Raw genomic sequence first — 20,633 nt, forward strand, 5'->3', positions numbered from 1 at the left:
TAAGGCTCTATTCAGCAGAAATTTTATGAATTGACTCCTATTTATTAAGTTTTAGATACTGTGGCTACACTACAGTTGAGGTAAGGCATTAAGTATGCAGGAAAAAAACCTACACTAGTTATCTGTTGTAACATATAATTTATTTGTTTTATATATAGGAAAAACTGGTTCAAGATAAAGGCCTAAAGTGATTTTTTTTTTAAGATTTTATTTATTTGCGAGAGAGAGAATGAGAGACAGAGAGCAGGAGAGGGAGGAGGCTCAGAGGGAGAAGCAGACTCCCTGCTGAGCAGGGAGCCCGATGTGGGACTCGATCCCGGGACTCCAGGATCATGACCTGAGCCGAAGGCAGTCGCTTAATCAACTGAGCCACCCAGGCGCCCTAAAGTGATTTTGTTTTGAGAGTCAAGTAACCTCTTGATTTCAAAAAGAACTATAACAGTTTTTCATTTGTTAGACTTATGACTTCTTAAAGGTGGTTTTTATTAATATTTACCATATGCTAGATGCTCTAAATATAGTATCTCTTAATTCTTATTGTAAAAGAGGCTGAAAGAAGATAAGTAACCCATATTCAGGGAGCCAAAAAGTGATAGAGATAGGATCTACATCTAGATCCATTCAGTTCCATAACTTTTGCTTTTTGAGGTCCACCTGTTACCTTTTAATGGACTGTAAGGAATTTTGCTGTACTGAATATTTTCAGAAAATACTTGGCTATAATTCTGGGATATTAAAAGGCATTATCCTCTAGAGCCATAAGAATAAATAGGATACATTTTCAAAACACTTTAATATTGTTCACTTTTTTATAAATGACCGTACTAGTTTTTGAAGTTGGCAACCATGAGAAATGGGCTTTAGTCCTGTAGGCCCATAACTAGCATGAGAAAGCATCCATTTATAGTCACAGAAAATGTTAAATCTGTTATTTTTGTCCTAAACAGAATTTGGTAGTTTCCTAGTTCCCTATCTTTATATCAGTTAAGGTCACTGTGTGAAAAATGATTGCAAAGTTTCTGAAGAATAATTGGAGAGGGGTGGGGTGGGGATAATAAGAGTAGATATCCTATAGAAATAATTTGAAGATTTTATTTTTTCTATAGTGCATGCTTATTTTAAAAATTTACACTTGCTCAGACTCAAATGCAGTGCTTTGAGAGGAAAATTTAAGGTAGTTAAAAATTTAACTATTTTCTCTTAGTTCGAGTATAGGAGATGTATCCCATGATGCCCGAATTACAGGATTTTTTTCCTTAGTGTTTCTGGCCACTATCTTGGAACTTTCAAATTTCTTCTAAATAGAGACCTTGGTGAAGAGCTGTCTTGTTTTGTGCTTATTTTCATCTAACATGCATGTGCTGCATCTCATGTTTATGTTTGCTGTCTCACATTGCTTTATTTAGATGCCATCTAACAACAGTATCAGAAAACAAATAGAAACCCTCCAGGTGAGTTGTGTTGACGGTACAAAACAAAATACTGCTTTATCTCCTTTAAGTGTGGCTTTTTTTTTTTCCTTTACCCGTTGTTGCATTGCATGTCTAATGTATTTATTCCAACCTGCTTCTCCTCCTATAAGACTAGCAAACAGCAGGGACACTCAGCAGGGATAATATTAATGTGGCCCCAAGAAGATGAATTTACGGGCTAGAAGGGATCATGAATGTTGATTCTTAACCCAAATCCTCAGTTTTAAAATAGTCTGTTTAACTTATTGTCTAATTAACATTACCTTAATTACATTGTTATAAATGGAACTTTAAAAAACATTTTCCAATGAAATTGAGGTAGTAGCTTAGATTGTGGATATGATTTTTGATGCTTGTCTTTTTAAAACTTTCATAGGGTTCGGGTTCTAAACAAAATATTTTGGTTTTGGTTCCCAGTAGAAAAAAGGGAAAGAAACATTAAAATGATTGCTGCCAAACATATTGGACATATCAGAGCTGTATTGGATTTTAATTTATGTAACAATCTGATTATTCATTTTATACCAAAATTGTGACTCAGCAATTATATATATCTTTGTTTAAGGCTCAAATCAATTTAGGATGTTTTTATTATTCAGACATGTATAGCAGCATTTTGGTGAATAAATAAGCGATCATTGCTTTATCATTTTTCATCTGGTTTTGGCATTGTTCAGTATAGAGTAACTCTGCTTTGTAAACATAGTAGTCCATCTTAGGAAATTTGAAAGTCCAGTTTTTTTATTCCAGATACATCAACTTTTAACATAAGATAACCCAAATACTTTATTAACCATAAGATAAAAGAACATTTTTTAATGCAGAATTGGACTTAAATATTTTTAATATATAACTTATATATTAATTTGTATTAGTCCTATTTTGAAAACATAATTTAATAATGTGAAAATACTATTTGGAGTATACATATTATATTTTGATATCTTGGATTTAAATGATAGAAAAGAAAGTTATGTGACAGAAAAGAAAGTACTACAAAAAGCTTGGTTGTTACTAGTAACATGCATATATTCCACGATATTTTATATGTTACTTTAGTTACATTAGTAAGAAATTAGTAAATACTGGGGAGTGTATTTGAAATTTGGAATCATAATGGATTTAGCAATGGAAGGAGGGATTGATGTTGAGACACTGACCAGCAAAATACTTGATATTCCATTCTTTTTTTTTTTTTTTTAAGCGGTCGGGAGGGGCAGAGGGAGAGGGAGAGAGAGAATCCTTAGCAGGCTCCACACCCAGCGTGGAGCCTTACTTGGGGCTTGATCTCAGGATCAAGCTTGAGGCTTGAGGTTATGACCTGAGCCAAAATCAAGAATAAGTTGCTTAACTGACTGAGCCACCCAGGCACCCCAATATTCCATTCTTAAATATATCAATTCCTCATATAGATGTGTAAAATTATATTTTCTAGTGGCTGTTTTTTTTTTAATCCTCAATTGTTACCTTTTTTTTTTTTTAAAAGATTTTATTTATTTGAGAGAGAGAGAGAATGAGAGACAGAGAGCATGAGAGGGAGGAGGGTCAGAGGGAGAAGCAGACTCCCCGCCAAGCAGGGAGCCGATGCGGGACTCGATCCCGGGACTCCAGGATCATGACCGGAGCCGAAGTCAGTCGCTTAACCAACTGAGCCACCCAGGCGCCCCCTCAATTGTTACCTTTTTGCATTGCTTTTAATCATACTTAGTTGTCCATTTTTCTGTATCTTAAGAAAACGTAAAATAGAGTAGCTAAATTACTTAGTACTTTAAAACTACCTTTTGTTGGTTGCTGTATATAAAACAATTGTTTAACAATAAAAAGTCCCCCAAATGTGGGGCACCTGGGTGGCTCAGTCAGTTAAGCATCTGCCTTCGGCTCAGGTCACGATCTCAGGGACCTGGGATTGAGTCCCACATCAGTCTCCCTACTCAGTGGGGAGCCTGCTTCTCCCTCTGCCCCTCCCCCTTGCTCGTCCTCTCTCTCTCTTTCTCTGAAATAAATAAAAATCTTAAAAAAAAAAAAAAAAAGTCCCCAAACCAAATTAATGAATGCTAATTTATAGCAATCAGTGCATCCTACAACCAATCAACGTGCATAAAGAAATGCTCCTGGGGCGCCTGGGTGGCTCAGTCAGTTAAGCATCTGACTCTTGATTTTGGCTTGGGTCATGATCTGGGGGTCGTGTGATCAAGCCTGTGTCCGGCTCTGCACTGGGCGTGGAGCCTGCTTAGGATTCTCTTCTCTCCCTCTCCCTCTGCCCCCCACCCCCAAAAATGCTCCTGATGAAGGTGACCATTAGCTGCATTTTCAAAATTCACAATTAAATCTCATTACATGACTCTCGTTATTTGTTAACTTTACTTTTTATAATAAGTAGTGTGAAGAAAAAGTTTACAGATCAAATTGTGATTGAAATGAAATAATTTTCTCATTCTAAATGATAATTTAAATAATTTCTCATGGTAAATAAGATGTAAAGGTATAGTAGCTAACATGTATTGGGCATTTAACGTGTGCCTGGCAGTGTTCCAAGTGCTTCCCACGTCATAACTTCCTTGATCTGTGAGGTGGGTACTATTTTATCTCCACTGTAGAGATGACAAAATTGCTTGTGGCACCAGGTGATAGAACAGTGCCCAGAGATGGGCTTTGGCTAGTCATTCCTGATTTCAGAGTCCATGCTCTCCACGCTCTATTCTATATTCCCTTATAAGGATAATCACTCAATAATATTTCTCATTTTTTCATAAATGCAAGTATCTATAATAACTTTTGGTGTTCTAAATTTTAACTATATGGGCTGCAGTGAATTACTCCAAAGATTAGTAATCCTTCCATCATGATGTCAATATTGTGTTAACCATTTTTCTATCAAGTAAGTTGATGTGTGTATAATTTAGGAGTTCTTTAAAATGTTAATATAATATTAAACTAATACTAATACTTTACTGTTTTGTTTGAGAGTCTAAAGAATGGCTCAGGATTTCCTTATTTATGGTTACCTTTCAACCTTCTGTACTTACCATATACCAAACTTATATTTACATTTTTAAACCTGCTTTAGATTGAAAGAAAGGAGTGGGGTAAGGGCTTTTAGTTGTTGATAGACTGTATTTGATCTGAAATGATTACAAGTAGTTTAGTAAGTTTATTTTTATTCTCTTTTGTTTTTAAACAGAATAAAGATCCTAAAATGTCTCGAGTTGCACTGGAATCTTTGTATAGATTGTTGTGGGTTTATGTAATTAGAATAAAATGTGAAAGCAACACTGTAACTCAAAGGTGAGTGCCTTTGTATTAAAGTGTATTTTTAGGAGTACCTGGGTGGCTCAGTCGTTGAGCATCTGCCTTTGGCTCAGGTCATGATCCCGGGGTCCCAGGATTGAGCCCCGCATTGGGCTCTCTGCTCAGCAGGAAGCCTACTTCTCCCTCTCCCATTCCCCCTGCTTGTGTTCCCTCTCTTGCTGTCGCTCTGTCAAATAAATAAAATCTTTTCAAAAAATGTATTTTTAAAAAAATCTTGGTAAAAAATACCACAATGATGGAATTTTAGTGAACATTATAGAGACCTCAAGAAGAAATATGGGGGTGCCTGGGTGGCTCAGTCGGTTAAGCGGCTGCCTTCGGCTCAGGTCATGATCCCAGGGTCCTGGGATCGAGCCCCACGTCAGGCTCCCTGCTCGGTGGAGAGCCTGCTTCTTCCTCTCCCTCTCCCTGCTGTTCTGCCTACTTGTGCTCTCTCTCTCTCTGTCAAATAAATAAAATCCTTAAAAAAAAAAAAAATCTTTAAAGAAGAAATATGAATTCTCTTGACATCTTATGGAGAATAGGAAAAATGTTTGTTGTTTTTTAAATTTTATTTTATTATGTTAGTCACCATACAGTACATCATTAGTTTCTGATGTAGTGTTCCATGATTCATTGCGTATAACACCCAGTGCTCCATTCAGTATATGCCCTCCTTAATACCCATCACTGGGCTAACCCATCCCCCCACCCCCCTCCCCTCTAAAACCCTCAGTTTGTTTCTCGGAGTCCACAGTCTCTCATGGTTCATCTCCCCCTCCGATTTCCCCGCCTTCATTTTTCCCTTCCTACTATCTTCTTCTTTTTTTTTTAAACATATATTATTTGTTTCAGAGGTACAGGTCTGTGATTCAATAGTCTTACACAATTCACAGCACTCACCATAGCACATACCTTCCCCAGTGTCCATCACCCAGCAACCCTCAGTTTATTTCCTGAGATTAAGAATTCCTCATATCAGTGAGATCATATGATACTTGTCTTTCTCTGATTGACTTATTTCGCTTAGCATAATACCCTCTAGTTCCATCCCTGTCATTGCAAATGGCAAGATTTCGGGGAGTTTTGATGGCTGCATAATTTTCCAGTGTGTGTGTGTGTGTGTGTGTGTGTGTATACATATATATATATATATATATATTATACCCCACATCTTCTTTATCCATTCATCTGTTGATGGACATCTTGGCTCTTTCCACAGTTTGGCTATTGTGGACATTGCTGCTCTAAACATTGGGGTGCACGTACCCCTTCGGATCACTACATTTGTATTTTTGGGGTAAACACCCAGTAGTGCAATTGCTGGGTCGTAGGGTAGCTCTATTTTCAACTTTTTGAGGAACCTCCATACTGTTTTACAGAGTGGCTGCACCAGCTTGCATTCCCACCAACAGTGTAGGAGGGTTCCCATTTCTCCGCATTCTCGCCAACATCTGTAATTTCCTGACTTGTTAATTTTAGCCAAAGAATGTTTGCTGTGGCTCAGTCGTTAAGCGTCTGCCTTCAGCTCAGGTCATGAGCCCTGCTCCGCGGGAAGCCTACTTCTCCCTTTCCCACTCCCCCTTCTTGTGTTCCCTCTCTCGCTGTGTGTCTCTCTCTGTCAAATAAATAAAATCTTTAAAAAAAAAAATGTTTGCTGTTAATGTCATTATCTCTTTATGACTGAGTCTTTTTTTTTTTCTATAGTCGTCTTATGAGCATAGTGTCAGCACTTTTTCCAAAAGGTTCACGTAGTGTGGTTCCTCGTGATACACCTCTCAATATATTTGTGAAGATTATTCAGTTCATTGCTCAGGTGAGTGCTTTATCTCATAATAAACATATACATGCAACTTATGCATAATCTGTTATAGTAATTTGGCGTTTTAAAATTAGTTGCACATCTGAAAGCATGATAACAAAACATTTATTAATATTGAATAGTGAAAAAATTAAAGTATGCTAGTACTTTTTTGGTGACAAAGTCAGTTTAAGTCCTTGATCTGCACCCTTGCAGAAGGCAATGAGGCCCACGGGCAGAAGAAGCACGTAATTTAGGAAGGGTCTGGAAGGTCTCTCTCGATCCTACTTTTAAGCCGTTGACCTCCTGAGTGTATCAAAAGATTTTTGGAAAATTGTTCTCTCATGCATTCATCTAGTTTCTTAGGTACAGATACTAGAATCCACTGTAGCTAGTTGAGCCCAGAGGGGTCTTTGAAGGAATCTGGATGGGTCATAGAGTTACTAGTAGGACTACTCTGAATGGCTAAGAGGAAATTGCAGAATTGGGCTCTCAGGATGAGTGCTCCCTCTGCCACAAAGAGCTGCCAAGGGAGGAAGTCATCACAGTGGCCTCAGAATCTTGCTGCTGCTGTGCTCCCCATCAGCCCCCATCAGTAGAAGCTTCCTTCCATCTCCTGTCCTCCTCCTCTTCCTCATGTATGCCAGTTCCCATGGACACACATGACTATACCCTTTGGCAGGGTCTAAATCACATCCCAAAGCCCACTGTTCTGAGGAACCCTGGGAAATACGATATGAGCTTTCTCGTCTCTGCAGTAAAGGAAGGTTTATTAGAAGGGGGTTCAACAGGTGCTGAGTGAGCAAATCCCAGGTTTTGGCCACATTCCCTCTGGGGACATGAAGCCCGGGGTTACCTCATCAACTAAGGAAAATGCTTTGATTTCAGAATATTCATTGTGTCCTCTTTGAGCTGAAACTGTGACGATTTTGATGATTCAGATCATCTATAATGTAATTATTTTGAACAGTGAAGAAATAAGGAATATTTAAATAAAATTAATACATTTCTATTTACTGGAGCACAGAACTAATGATGATTCAATGGGTATAAATGTGTCGGTAAGGTGAATGAAAGCAAATTGTGCTTGAGAGCTTGTGTTCAGAAAACTTTTGCCTTTGGTGCACGTCTCTATTTTTTCTTACCCTCGGATCTCTCCCTTGGATTAATCACCTCACACCAATGAGAACTGTGTGACTCCTCTCAAACCTCAGTTAATCTTATTTATCTTTTTCTCTCCGTGGAGGTTTCCTTCCTGGAGACCTAGTCTGCCTGTCTTAGGATGAACTCGCTGCTGTCTAGGCCCGCTGCATGGCTGTTTGCTTTTGTCATCATTCTGGGATTTCCTTCACTTAGATTTTGGGGTGTGATTTTGGTAAATGAGTGTTTAAACGTTTATCCTATTTGTTGGGATATTAAATCATTTGATAATTAAGTAACATATTTATAGTCCTCTCATATTTTTTAACCTTACTTCATAGGTATATTTCTTTAGTCCATCTAGATTTTTGAAGTTCTTAATGGGCACAGACCTGTGTTGTTGCCATTATATGTATAATTCTGCACGTGATACCCAACACATAGTAGTGGAAAGTTATAAGAATTCCTTGATTGTTATTTTTTTTCCTAGGAACGTTTGGATTTTGCAATGAAAGAAATAATATTTGATCTTCTCAGTGTTGGAAAATCTACTAAAACTTTCACCATTAATCCAGAGGTAAAAAAAAAATATATATATATATATAGATATATAATATGGTAATACCCTATTCTACATAAACTTTTTATTTTATTTTTTTAGAGCAGTTTCTGGAATCAGAATGCTTAGACTCAAATCATTAGTTAGAAGCTTTACTTTTAATTACCAGTGTGATCTGAGGCCAGTTATTTCACCTTTCTGATCGCCGACTCTGGTTTAATAGCATGATGAAAAATAATCGAGAGGAAGTTTTCCAGATGAGTCAGCTCAGCCGACTTCTATAGGTTGTGATATGAGCTCAGGTTTCTTTTATCAATATTAGTATCGGATTTTTAAATATCATTTATTTAGCATTTCTTGAGCACCCAAAACGTGTCAGGCACTGTTTTAGATATTAGAGATAAACAGGCAAAAATCCTTTTCCCCAGGTGGAGTTTACGATTACAAAAAAAATAGGCAAAAGAATTAAATACTAAACATTTCCTACTTCTGTGGCCCTGTTATTCACTTAGTAAACTCTAACTCACTCTTTAGACATTACATTTTCAGATTGTTCAAAAGTATTTTACAAACTAACTGCTTACTAGAATCAAATGACATTGGAGAATATAAAAAGGTTATCTCTTATTTCTTTAAAATTACTGTGCTGGTCCTTCTCATAATCAAATCCTAAAAAATATATTTATGTAGTTAACGAAGGAGTTGGAAAGTTATTGAAGCTTTTCATTTGTAGGATTTTTAAGATACATTAAAATTATTTCCAGGTTTATAAAGTGAGCAGAAATGAGTATTTTTATAGATGACATATTTAATATGGTTTCCAACCTCGGAAATCACATAATGAAAGAGATTTTCTTGAACATCCATTTTCAAAAATATTCTCTCCATTGAACAAGTTTATTTCTGAATATAAGTTTTTTCCTCACTGAAGCTCTTGGAGGAGGAGTAGAAAGAGTGTGAGTTCTGTTTTGTTGTCTCGTTCCATAGGCTTACTCTTTTAGGATTTTCTTTAATCCCTATTTTCAGAATCTTTTTCAGCTTGTGAGAGCGAGTTTAGTTAAAGCCAGAAAAAATTATCCATTTAATACACCGGAAGTATGAATAAGTGGGGGTACTTCTGTGAACCCCAGTATATTATGGTGCTTTTCCACTTCCTTCATGATGTTTTCTATGACTGTGTGACAGGACCATGTGATATTTAGACTAAGGGAGGACACTGGTGCTATGTCGTATATAAAGACAAGTAAAGCTTAAAACTTAAATCTTATTTAAATAGATTTAAAAATACATATAAATAAAAAATACATATAAAATAAATACAAATAAATAAAAATACATATAAATACATATAAATAAAATACATATAAAGATGAGTAAAGCTTTAAACTTTAATCTTATTTAAACAGATTTAAAAATACATATAAATAAATTTTATTTATTTCCTATATTCCAGTGAGCTATCTTGCACACCCATTGGGATGCACATGGCCACTTTAGAGACCACTGGCTTAGGGCAGAGACAACGGTGGCTTGGGCTGAGAACCGTGGTGGTGCAGCTGGAGAGAAGATTGTTGACCCTGGAAAGAAACCTTGAGAAGGGATTGTGGTTGAGGGGAAAGTGCACTTGGCTTGAACGAGTTGAACCTGAGGCATCTTTTTGACATCGAAGTAGAGATGTCAAGTGGGTCTGAGGGTCCGAGTTCAGAGAAGTGAGGCTTCACATTGGCGGGGGATGTGGTGTGGGTGGTAACGGAAGCCATGTAGATACGTGAAGTCACTCTGGGAGAGAACACCTAATGATAGGAGAAGGCAGTCTAGTACCTCCTCTTGAAGCAGGCTCACATTGACTGGCGAAAGGAGGCCAGAGCTGAAGTGTCAGCAGAGATGACTCAGCCAGCTGTGGCACAGATGAGTCAGAGGAAGGGAGTGTTCCAGAAAACAAGGAAGAGTTGACCATGTCCTGTGCTGCTTGAAAAGTCACTAATGAGGGAGAGTTGCTTCAGGGAAGTATTATGGGGAGGACTTGCTCCATTAAGATAACTGAGCATAGTTAATGGAAGTAAGCAGAATATCCAGTTGAAAGGGAAGTGTTGAAGATGCAAGTGAGAGAAGGGCTCAATGGTGGTGTACCATTGCCGGGAAAGCAAGAGCAGATGGGATCCTAACACCGAGGAAGCCCAGCGCCCCCTTGACTGTCTGTCATCCGAACGAAGGAGAGGGAGAAGAGGTGTTAACCTCGTGAGAGACTGAGGACAGTTGATGGCTTTTTCTTCTGTGAAGTAGGAGACCTATCATCTGCTTAGAGAGGGGAGGGGTTGGTAGGAGGGTAGGATTGCTGAGGAAGGAGGAAAGAGGTTTGAAATAAGCTTTCTAGAGAATAGGAGAGCCAGTTGGCCTCAGAAGTGAAGGGGCGGCATTCGGGAATTTGGTATTAAACTGTAATGCCTGGACTACTTAAAAGACATTGGACAGAAAAGTTAGTTTTCCTCATGTCCTCCTGCCCCCTACCCTCCCCAGGGTTAATTGACAAGATGTTTTCAACATGAAAAAAGGATATTTTCTGACACTTTGATTTCATTCTGAAACTTTTTTTTTGCCCCTGAAGAGAATGAACATAGGCCTCAGAGTCTTCCTTGTAATAGCAGACAGCTTGCAGCAGAAGGATGGGGAGCCACCGATGCCCACGACAGGGGTTATTCTTCCCTCAGGAAACACTCTTCGTGTCAAGAAAATTTTTCTCAACAAAACCTTGACAGATGAAGAAGCAAAAGTCATAGGTTAGTGTTAACTGGGCCAAATAAACTGCTTTGTGATACAGTTTAATATTCTTTTGAAAAAATTTGTGATCGGGACACCTGGGTGGCTCAGTCGGTTAAACGTCTGCCTTCGTCTCAGGTCATGATGCCAGGATCCTGGGATCGAGTCCTTTATTGGGCTCCCTTCTCAGCGGGAAGCCTGCTTCTCCCTCTGCCTGCCACTCTCCCTCTCTCTCTCTCGCTCCCTCTCTCTGACAAATAAATAAAATCTTAAAAAAAAAAAAAAGTTTGTTATCAAATCTAAAATGAAAATGTTGGTCTAATATGGTTATTCCAGTACAGAATGATACAAAAAGTGAATACAGTTTTGATAATACCTATAAGTTTTCATATTAAGAGTCTTCCAATTCAGTCTTTATTTTCTTACATGATATATTTACTGCATTTTGTACTTCCTTCAAAGTAATTTTAGTTCTGTGCATGAGTTGTACACTTTCTCTCCAATATACTGAAGCTGATCATGAGGGAGAAGAGTATATCACAGTTGAAATTCCTTCCTTGGTGACAACAATAGCTGCTGTCCTTTAAAGATAGGCTTTTATTTTTTATGGAAAGTACGGCTATTCTTTATCTAATTTCTGACATAACTGTGAGGTTTTTTTCCCCTAGGAATGTCAGTGTACTATCCTCAAGTGCGTAAAGCATTAGATAGCATTCTCAGACATTTGGACAAAGAAGTTGGGAGACCGATGTGTATGACTAGTGTGCAGATGTCCAATAAGGAGCCCGAAGACATGATTACGTATGTAGTAAACTATTTCTCTTCATTGCTATTTCAGTTTTCGTTAAGAGGTTCATTCTTGCTTCCTTCCTGTCTCCTCTGGAGTTGTCCCATATTGCCATCTGCTGCAGTTTTTAATACAGTGATTCCTTCCACGTGCTCAGTTTTATTCTTTAAAGTGCTATCAAACGAGTATAGAGAGCAAAAGTCCTCCTGGATCTCAGTGTAGTTGCCAGTGACAAGGCCCTATCCTTGTTCCATGACCGATAGATAAATCCTGATTATCCTTGACACGTGTGGATATGGTTGGTTTAGTAAGTCAAACACATACTCTTATTTCCAGAACCCCAACAAAAAAGAAAACCTAAAAATCTCCTGGTAACAAGAGGTACAGAGGGGAATAATGTGAGTAGTTTTTTTGAAACAGTACCTCAGCCCCCTGCCCCCCCAGCCCCAGGCTTGTCACCCCAGCATCTTTTTTCCTTATCTGTTAGGGACTTTCTCCTCCAGAGGATGTATTGTACGGCAGTAACTTGTTTTATTTGCTAGTATCTACATATCCTGTAATAAGGGAGGACATTTTTTTAGCTGTTAATATCTGCATTGTAGGTTTTCAAACACCAAACTGCATATTTGATCTCTCAATTTAATTAATATAGAGTTATTATATAATAGCATATGCTAACATCTCTGAGAACTTCTCCGGTGTTGACATTTTTTCCCTCTGCGTCCCTTTCTCTGGAAAGTCTCTGTCCTCTTTGCCACAACCTCCTTCCTTCCTGTGTGACAGAGTTTGCCCTCACTAGCTTCCCCTGGCTGTAATGTGCGGTCTGCAAACACAGCGGCATCAACAGTCCCTGCCGGCTGTTCCCTCTGTAACACCATTCATGTTTGATTCGAATTTCACCTCCAGCAATATTGCTTTTCCTCTAACTGCTGCACTTAAATCTCTGTTGGCCAGTTTCCTCTTCTGATGATCCCTGTTTGTAAAATGTCACCTGTGTTTATCACTGGGGACAAGGAAGCAACACAGTTACCGCTTTGCTGTCTGTGAAGGAGTGAAGAGCATGCGACTCTTGTAGGGGTCATGAGTTCGAGTCCCATGTTGGATGTAGAGATTACTTAAATAAATAAAACTTAAATAAAAAAAGTGACATGATTAGTCAGGGATTATGATGTAATCTGTTATTTACACAGTGATTTATGGGCTCTTGAGCTAGCAGGGAAACTATTATTTAACTGAATTGTTGTAACTGAATTCATGCATATTGGAACCATTTAAAGAGAAGACTGACTGTATAAAATCTTTAAAAGTAGGTAGCAAGGCTTTTGCCACTATAATGAATACTGACCCAAAATGCTTAAACATCCAAATTCTTTTCTACCTGAGAATTTTTTAGGCCACCTCAAGAACAGTTTGGACAGAATAAACTAAAATCCTCACCTTGAAATATAGACCAAAATAAAAACAAAAACCAGTGCATTAAGAAGATATTTAAAATTTTGGGGGCACCTGGGTGGCTCAGTTGGTTAAGCAACTGCCTTCGGCTCAGGTCATGATCCTGGAGTCCCGGGATCGAGTCCCGCATCGGGCTCCCTGCTCGGCAGGGAGTCTGCTTCTCCCTCTGACCCTCCTCCCTCTCATGCTCTCTGTCTCTCATTCTCTCTCTCTCAAATAAATAAATAAAATCTTAAAAAAAAAAAAAAAAGATATTTAAAATTTTTAAAAATCATTGAATAACTAGAAGAAAATGTAGTAGAAATAAATTGAATCAAGCCTCTGAAGGAACCAGGATTTTCAAAATTGACATTTAATTATGTAGAAGTTTAAATATATATATTTGTGTGTATTTGTGTATATCCTGAAGTAAAATAAAAAGAAAATAGTAACAACAGTGGAATATGAGAATGTCTGTTTTTTAAGACCCTTTTTAATGTATAATATTAAATGAAAAACATTTTTTTGGTTAATTTTGTAGGTTCCTAAAATAACCAATGTTTGGTTATTTAATAATATCAATATTATTTATTATGGTTTAATAATTAAATATTCTTTATTAAAGGTTAGGTTCTGATTAAATTATATTTAAATTTTAATTTAAAATAATTGTATTCTAAATAATTAAATATTATTATTTAAACATAATAGTTCCTGTGGCTTTCCAACTACTGAAAATCTTTTTTGCTTGCTAGAGGTGTTTTCTTTCCTGAATTATCTCTCTATTCTTTTGTCTACTTATAAACTGATGACTATTTACTGGATTTGTATGAATTCTTTTTATATTAAATACATTAAACTTTTTTAGGGGAAGGAGACTCCTATTTTCTATAATTATTTTTCCAACTTTGCTTTCATTATCTAGCACATTTAATAAACTTACTAAATCCTGTTATATATTTTTCAGGGGGGAAAGAAAACCCAAAATTGATTTGTTTAGGACTTGTATTGCTGCTATTCCAAGGTTGATTCCTGATGGCATGAGCAGAACTGACCTCATTGAACTGTTAGCAAGGTAAATGAGAATTACTCTTTGCTATGTTACTTTTTACCTCTTACAGTCCCTTTAAATTTTGAATACACCCCTGTTATTGTTCTCATGAACACAGTAATAAAGGCATGTTCATTCCTTTTATTTGATAAACTTTCTAAACTTCCATTTTGTCTTTTATGTTTTGTTAAACACCTTCTCCCCACTCATTTTTAACTTTATAAAGTTCTTTTGGATACCTCTACAAATCCTATTTTTCTATTTTCTAGCCTTCCATCTAGTATATTTCTTAGAATTTAGGCAAGGCATTATTCCTTAGCAGATGTGTGGGTTACCCCCTGGGCAGTGAGCTGTTGGGTTAACTCTTGCAGTCATTCCTATAACACCCAGGTTGGTGACCAGATCTCATTGTCACTAATTTCTCCTATCGCAGAGCCTGTTGGGTTCAAGTTTTTGCTTCTCTTTCCTCTGTTGGGTTTGTCATAGCTTTATAAAATAAGCAATACCATGCCAACCAAATTTAAATACTTGCTCCCAAAACTAATTCTAAGCTGAGGTGAAGGCTTGTTGAAAGCTGCTTTTTTTGTTGGTGGACTTAGGGATTCTGTAGATAAGGGGTCAGCAAACATTTTTCTGTGAAGGCCCCAATGGGAAATATCTTAGGATGTGCAGGTCACACGGTCTCCAGTGCCACGCAAAAGCAGTGGAGGACAGCCTGTAAAGGAGGGGGCGTGGCCGTGTTCCCATGGCGCCCCCTGCAGTTTGGCCCTTGAGCTGTAGTTTGCTGGCCTCTGCTCTAAATGAAAGACCAAGTATCACCACAGGGGTACTTGACTGTATTGAAAGATGTTTACTGGTTGCCAGGCACTTATCGCCAAGAATTGAGTTAAATTCACCGCGAACAGCTAGTAGACTTCTTCAGCAACCCTTTACCTCCTCCTTGAAAACACCTAGCATTTCACACACCCGTCACTACCCTATCCTTAACCGTTGCAGGTTGCCATCAAGATACAGAATGGCATTTGTCTTCTCCATTCAGGATTCTGAGGGCAGAAAAGGCGTTACTTTGAAACTTTGCACCATGAGATCAATTCATCCCTTTCCACTCTCTTAATTTTTGCTGTGAATTGGATTGAAGAGTTACAAAGTTCATGTCAGTGTTAGGGAAGGAAAAGAGGTTTACTGATTTGTAATGGTATTCCTTGGAAAAACAGTAAACAGCTCTTCCTCAGTTGTACTCTTACTCCTCCCCTTAAGTTAACTCGCCTGCACACCTTTGTGGATGGCGATCCCATACCCCCCACCAAAAACAAACTGCATCATAAGGGGCAGGGATTGGGGAGCTTAGTGAAGGCAGCAGACATCTCATCAGTGAATGACAGCTTTGTGACTTGCTTTGCTTCTTTCCCTTATGAGGTAAAAGCAAGAAATTCATTTACTAGTTTACTTCAGCAGAAAGGAAGATTCTAGGGTCTGTTCTATTTTGTCCCTCATTCTTATCTTTTGGAATTACGATCTCTAAATCTTGGGGTTTTGTTTTGTTTTGTTTTTTAATTAAAGCAAGTAAACAAAACAAAGATGCATTTGTAAACCTGTAAGCTATGTCTAAGAAAAGTTAATTCCTCTGCCTTAAATTGGCCAGGCTATATTGTTTTTCTCTACACAGTGGGTGGTTAACTCCTGAGGGTATATCCCGAGTTACACAGATAGGGGCAAGATGGACACGTATACTTTTGGGGATTTAAGGGATGTTGAAATCATCTTTAAAGTGAGCGTCATGGAGACAGTCACTGTTCTTCCACAGTACCTCCCTTGGGGCCACTATCAGAGACAGAACACTGGGCTAGAGAGCCTGAATCTGGCCCCGCATGATATTTCTGCTGCTACTCATCCGTGGCTTACTTCCAAGTCTGTCGAGCTGTAATAGATGTTCTCTTCGGCCTCACTGTCAGTTGAAGGTTGGCTTAGTGAAGACCAGAACTGAGTTCAGCGGGGTGAAGACGGTGATATCACCTTCCACCTAAAGCACACAGCTTTCCTCCTCTGTCCGTGAAGATAATTCCACCCTCCCAGCTTCCTAAGCATGTCATTGTGGCATATTCGTAATATTAGCTACTTAGCTTATTCACTCAGGCTCTTCCTAACTCTGATGTATGTGTCCTGATGGGCAGTCACTAAAGAAATCCTCTTCAGCCCCAAGTCAGAAACTGTTGCCCATAGAGTATTATATAATGGTAGCTTCACTACTGCAACCGTCTTTTATGGTTTTTCTTGTTTATCATTTTCTGCTTTATGTTCTGGTAAAATCCTTTAGCTAATATTACTTTCATGTCTTCCTATATTGTTTTGATATCTTTAGAAGGTAATTTTATGTAGCCTCTCCTCGAAGTCTCTTTAGGGACTTCTGTGTTAGATCAACACTTTTTTTTCCTATTTTTTTTCTAGGTTCACCCTATTTATGATGTTACTCCAAAATTTACTCTCATGCTTCAGGATTATTTCTGTTAAATTGCTTTCATCTTGGTTTATTCAATTTTCTTGTTTACAATCAGCCATCTTATATTTAACTGTAACCTCAGCAGCATGAAAAAAATGACAGATAAATCATATTCTTTCCAGTGATAATAAAGGACTAAACAAATGAGAGATAATGCTAAGATATTGTATGATTGGATATAATTTTTGACTGATTACAAGATAACATACAGCAAGCATTTTAAGGATCAAAGAATTTTTTAAATGTACTCTGTCTGTATTTTTTACAGTACAGCATTTTGATTATCAAACTTACTATCTGAATTATAGTAAATACCAACTACTATTAATAGATTTATATGTGAATTTAAACAAGTGAATATAGAATAACATAGGCGTGAATATATACAAAAGGTGAACATTGGTTCCTATCCTCAGACTTCTTAGGAATCAGTGAAGAGGACATATTTTTTAAGTTCCTAGTTTTAAGTTTTAGATGATAAAACTACTTGGAAGGTTTTGAGGTTTGCTAATGGAATTTTGTTCTTGGTAGGCTCACAATTCATATGGATGAAGAACTGCGTGCTCTGGCTTTCAATACCCTCCAGGCACTAATGCTTGATTTTCCAGATTGGCGGGAGGATGTGCTTTCAGGATTTGTTTATTTCGTTGTTCGTGAAGTGACTGATGTCCATCCCACGCTTCTTGATAATGCTGTAAAGATGTTGGTACAATTAATAAACCAGTGGAAACAAGCAACCCAAGTGCATAACAAAAACCAAGACTCCCAGGTACCAAATTCTTTTGTATGGTCCCTTTGTGTGTGGTCAGTGGTAAATGAACAGCGGTGGTGTTAATAAAGGTTAACACTAAAAAGTTAAAACTAAACATTTGCTTAGTTTTGTTTACTTTGGAAGTATTCGTAATCCCTTAAACGGAACCTTCCTATAGTTCAGATATTAAATACAGTGTGTGTCCAACCTTTCCAACCTTCTTCCTTAGGTAACAATTAGGTTTAGAATAAACACAGAAACTAGAGGCAATGCTTGCTTACATTTATTTCCAATACATTTAAAGCTGATAGAATAATAATTTTTGGTAGTATTCCATTTGAGTTATTTGATTGTTTTACCCATGGCACTAGTCCCTGCTTCACATATACAATCTGTATGTTTCTTTAACATGAAAGGTGCTCAAATTATTGATTTATATAATGGATTGTCCTAGAACCTTGGAATTTTAGAGCTGAATCATCTAAATCAGTCCAGCTTCTCAACCTTTAGTGAGCATAGAAGTCACTATTGGCCTGAGCACCTGGGTGGCTCAGTCTGCCTTAGGCTCAGGTCATGATCTCGGGGTCCTAGGATCGAGCCCTGCGTCAGGCTCCCCGCTCAATGGGGAGTCTCCTTGTCCTTCTGCCTCTCTCTCTCAAATATATAAATAAAATCTTTAAAAAAAAAGGGGGGGGGAATAAATCACCAGGGGCCTAAGAATCTCTGTTTCCTACAAGCTCCTAGATGATGCCATGCTACTGGTCTACACTTTGAGTTCAAATGGTCCAGTTCAATCCCCTCATTTTCCACAAAGAAATGTTAGACCAAGAGTGACTAACAGTGTCAGCTCCAAGATTACAAAGCAGCCAGAGAATGGTAGAAATTCAGTACAGAATTCATATTTAGACTGCCAAATAAATGCTTTTTCTTCTGCGTATACTGTTAAATTTTTATAAATTAAATATTATTTAAATTGCTTGAACCCAGGCAGACCTGTAGCTGTAATTGATATAATTTGTTTTACTCTTTATTAATGGTTGTACTGGAATGTCTACACATATTATTTTATTTTTAACCTCTATTTATTGTTCAAGCATGGTGTGGCTAATGGAGCGTCTCATCCCCCTCCTCTGGAAAGGAGTCCGTATTCCAGTGTATTCCATGTGGTTGAAGGGTTTGCACTCGTCATTCTCTGTAGCAGTCGACCTGCCACTAGGAGATTAGCCGTCAGTGTCCTTAGAGAAATACGGGCTCTGTTTGCACTTTTGGAAATACCTAAGGTAAGATTTAGGTATATCATTTAATTATCTAGTGAAAGTACGTAAAAACTCTCCTGTTGTTCATTCTTACTACATTTCCGTTGCTACTCCGCAGGTACAATTTACCTTTATAACAAAGGAACAAAGTCTTTTTTTTAATAAATTTTTGTACAAACCCCTGTGTCGGGGGCTGACTTTCAGTAGGTCGCAGCGAGGGAGCTGCTCTGCTACGTAGGAAACCCCGACCCAGAAGCAGATCGTCTACGAGTGGTTTAGCACCAGGTTCCCCACGAACGTGCGTTGTGTGACAGGCAAGGGGGCGGCCCCCTTTTCGGCTGCGCCCCGTTTCCCGGGACAAGGAGCTCTCCGCACCAGACTCCGGTCCCGACGCGGCGGGGAGACAAAGTCTTTTTGACAGGGTCTAAACTAACCCACCTGCCCTCAATTCCATTTGTCACAAAGAGTACTAATGTGAATTTTGTTATGTTTTCTTAGATTTGGCTACTTTTCTTAATCATTCCTAAATATTTTTAGACATATGATACTTTTTTATAGGGTGATGATGAATTAGCCATCGATGTGATGGACAGGCTGAGCCCATCCATTCTTGAGAGCTTCATACATCTCACTGGGGCCGATCAGGTAACTGGAATGATTTCATGCTATTCAGTCTTGGAACTTTAGACAGACATATATGAATTTCCTTTATAAATTTAATGCACTGGAAAGTATTTTATGCCCAAGTCATAAGTAATTTGACTCAGTAAGATGAAGAAAAACACTTTGTCAGCACACACAGCTAAGAATAGTTTGATTTTTTTTGAAAGGTCATACATCAGGATTTCAAGATGGACGTAAACATAACTATCAAACTTTATTTCTTGAAATTTTTTCTTCCCATTTGGAATACATGGACAAGGTTTCTGTGCTCTCTGTGTGACAGTTGGCTCTTATTTTTTTTTTTTTAAGATTTTATTTATTTATTTGACAGAGAGAGACACAGCGAGAGAGGGAACACAGCAGGGGGAGTGGGAGAGGAAGAAGCAGGCTTCCCGCCGAGCAGGGAGCCCGATGTGGGGCTTGATCCCAGGACCCTGGGATCATGACCTGAGCCGAAGGCAGACGCTTAACAACTGAGCCACCCAGGCGCCCCGACAGTTGGCTCTTAAAACTCTACAACTTAATGTATAACCGAGGGAGATAATAAAAAATTTTATAAACCTAAGTGATGATTATAAATCTGTACAATTTAAAGAATTCTGTTTTGAATATTAACTATGATTTATGCCAACAAAAAGAATAGTGAATGACTCTTGTCTAGTGCCTAAAGCCCTGCCTGCCTCATAGCAGGTGTTTTGTACATATCTGTTGACTTGATAGAGTGAATTGAGCCTCTGTTCAGTTTAAGACTCCATTTGTTTGTTGTTGTTGTTGTTCAAATGACACATAATTTGCTCTGAAGGTAAATCTTTATCTCTTCAGTATAAGAGCTTAGAATATCGTTGAACAAATATTTAACAGTATGTGCCTCTAGCGGAGTCCATTTTCATGTCTGTTCTACTTATGCGTATTTAGGGCACGTCAGCATAAAGTTAATCGTCCATTTTTCAGTTCCCAGCGGCTTTAGTATGCCCATGAAAGTTGCCTGTTCCTACATGAATTACGTAAGTTGTGGTTCTTCACCTTTTTGGTTTATAGATCCTTGAGAGACTAATGAAAGCTATGGACTCTCTCTCCAGAACAACACATGTACACACATACACAAAAAAATGTTATGTGCAATTTCAGGAATTCAATACTCCCTCAAACCCATCTGGGCCTCATTAGAACCTCTGTTTTA

At 38.0% G+C, this 20,633-nt stretch overlaps 1 protein-coding gene across 4 annotated transcripts in view; it reads left to right on the plus strand.

The window, feature by feature from the left end:
- Positions 1-20,633, plus strand: part of FRYL (FRY like transcription coactivator) — a 259,607-nt gene that overhangs the window by 154,524 nt on the left and 84,450 nt on the right. For 3 of the 4 annotated variants that reach the window (XM_035005015.1, XM_035005016.1, XM_035005017.1), the window contains 9 exons: positions 4,654-4,757; positions 6,468-6,576; positions 8,192-8,278; positions 10,866-11,037; positions 11,686-11,818; positions 14,203-14,310; positions 17,315-17,552; positions 18,629-18,814; positions 19,349-19,435. In XM_035005015.1, the coding sequence (XP_034860906.1) occupies positions 4,654-4,757; positions 6,468-6,576; positions 8,192-8,278; positions 10,866-11,037; positions 11,686-11,818; positions 14,203-14,310; positions 17,315-17,552; positions 18,629-18,814; positions 19,349-19,435 (1,224 nt within the window). Of the gene's footprint in view, positions 1-4,653; positions 4,758-6,467; positions 6,577-8,191; positions 8,279-10,200; positions 10,540-10,865; positions 11,038-11,685; positions 11,819-14,202; positions 14,311-17,314; positions 17,553-18,628; positions 18,815-19,348; positions 19,436-20,633 lie in introns of those variants that run through there. The other variant, XM_035005018.1, reaches the window with a different exon arrangement.

This window comes from Mirounga leonina, unplaced genomic scaffold, assembly GCF_011800145.1.
Source record: "Mirounga leonina isolate KUSES-001 unplaced genomic scaffold, KU_Mleo_1.0 Mir_129, whole genome shotgun sequence".
In the NCBI taxonomy this organism is placed as follows: Eukaryota; Metazoa; Chordata; class Mammalia; order Carnivora; family Phocidae; genus Mirounga; species Mirounga leonina.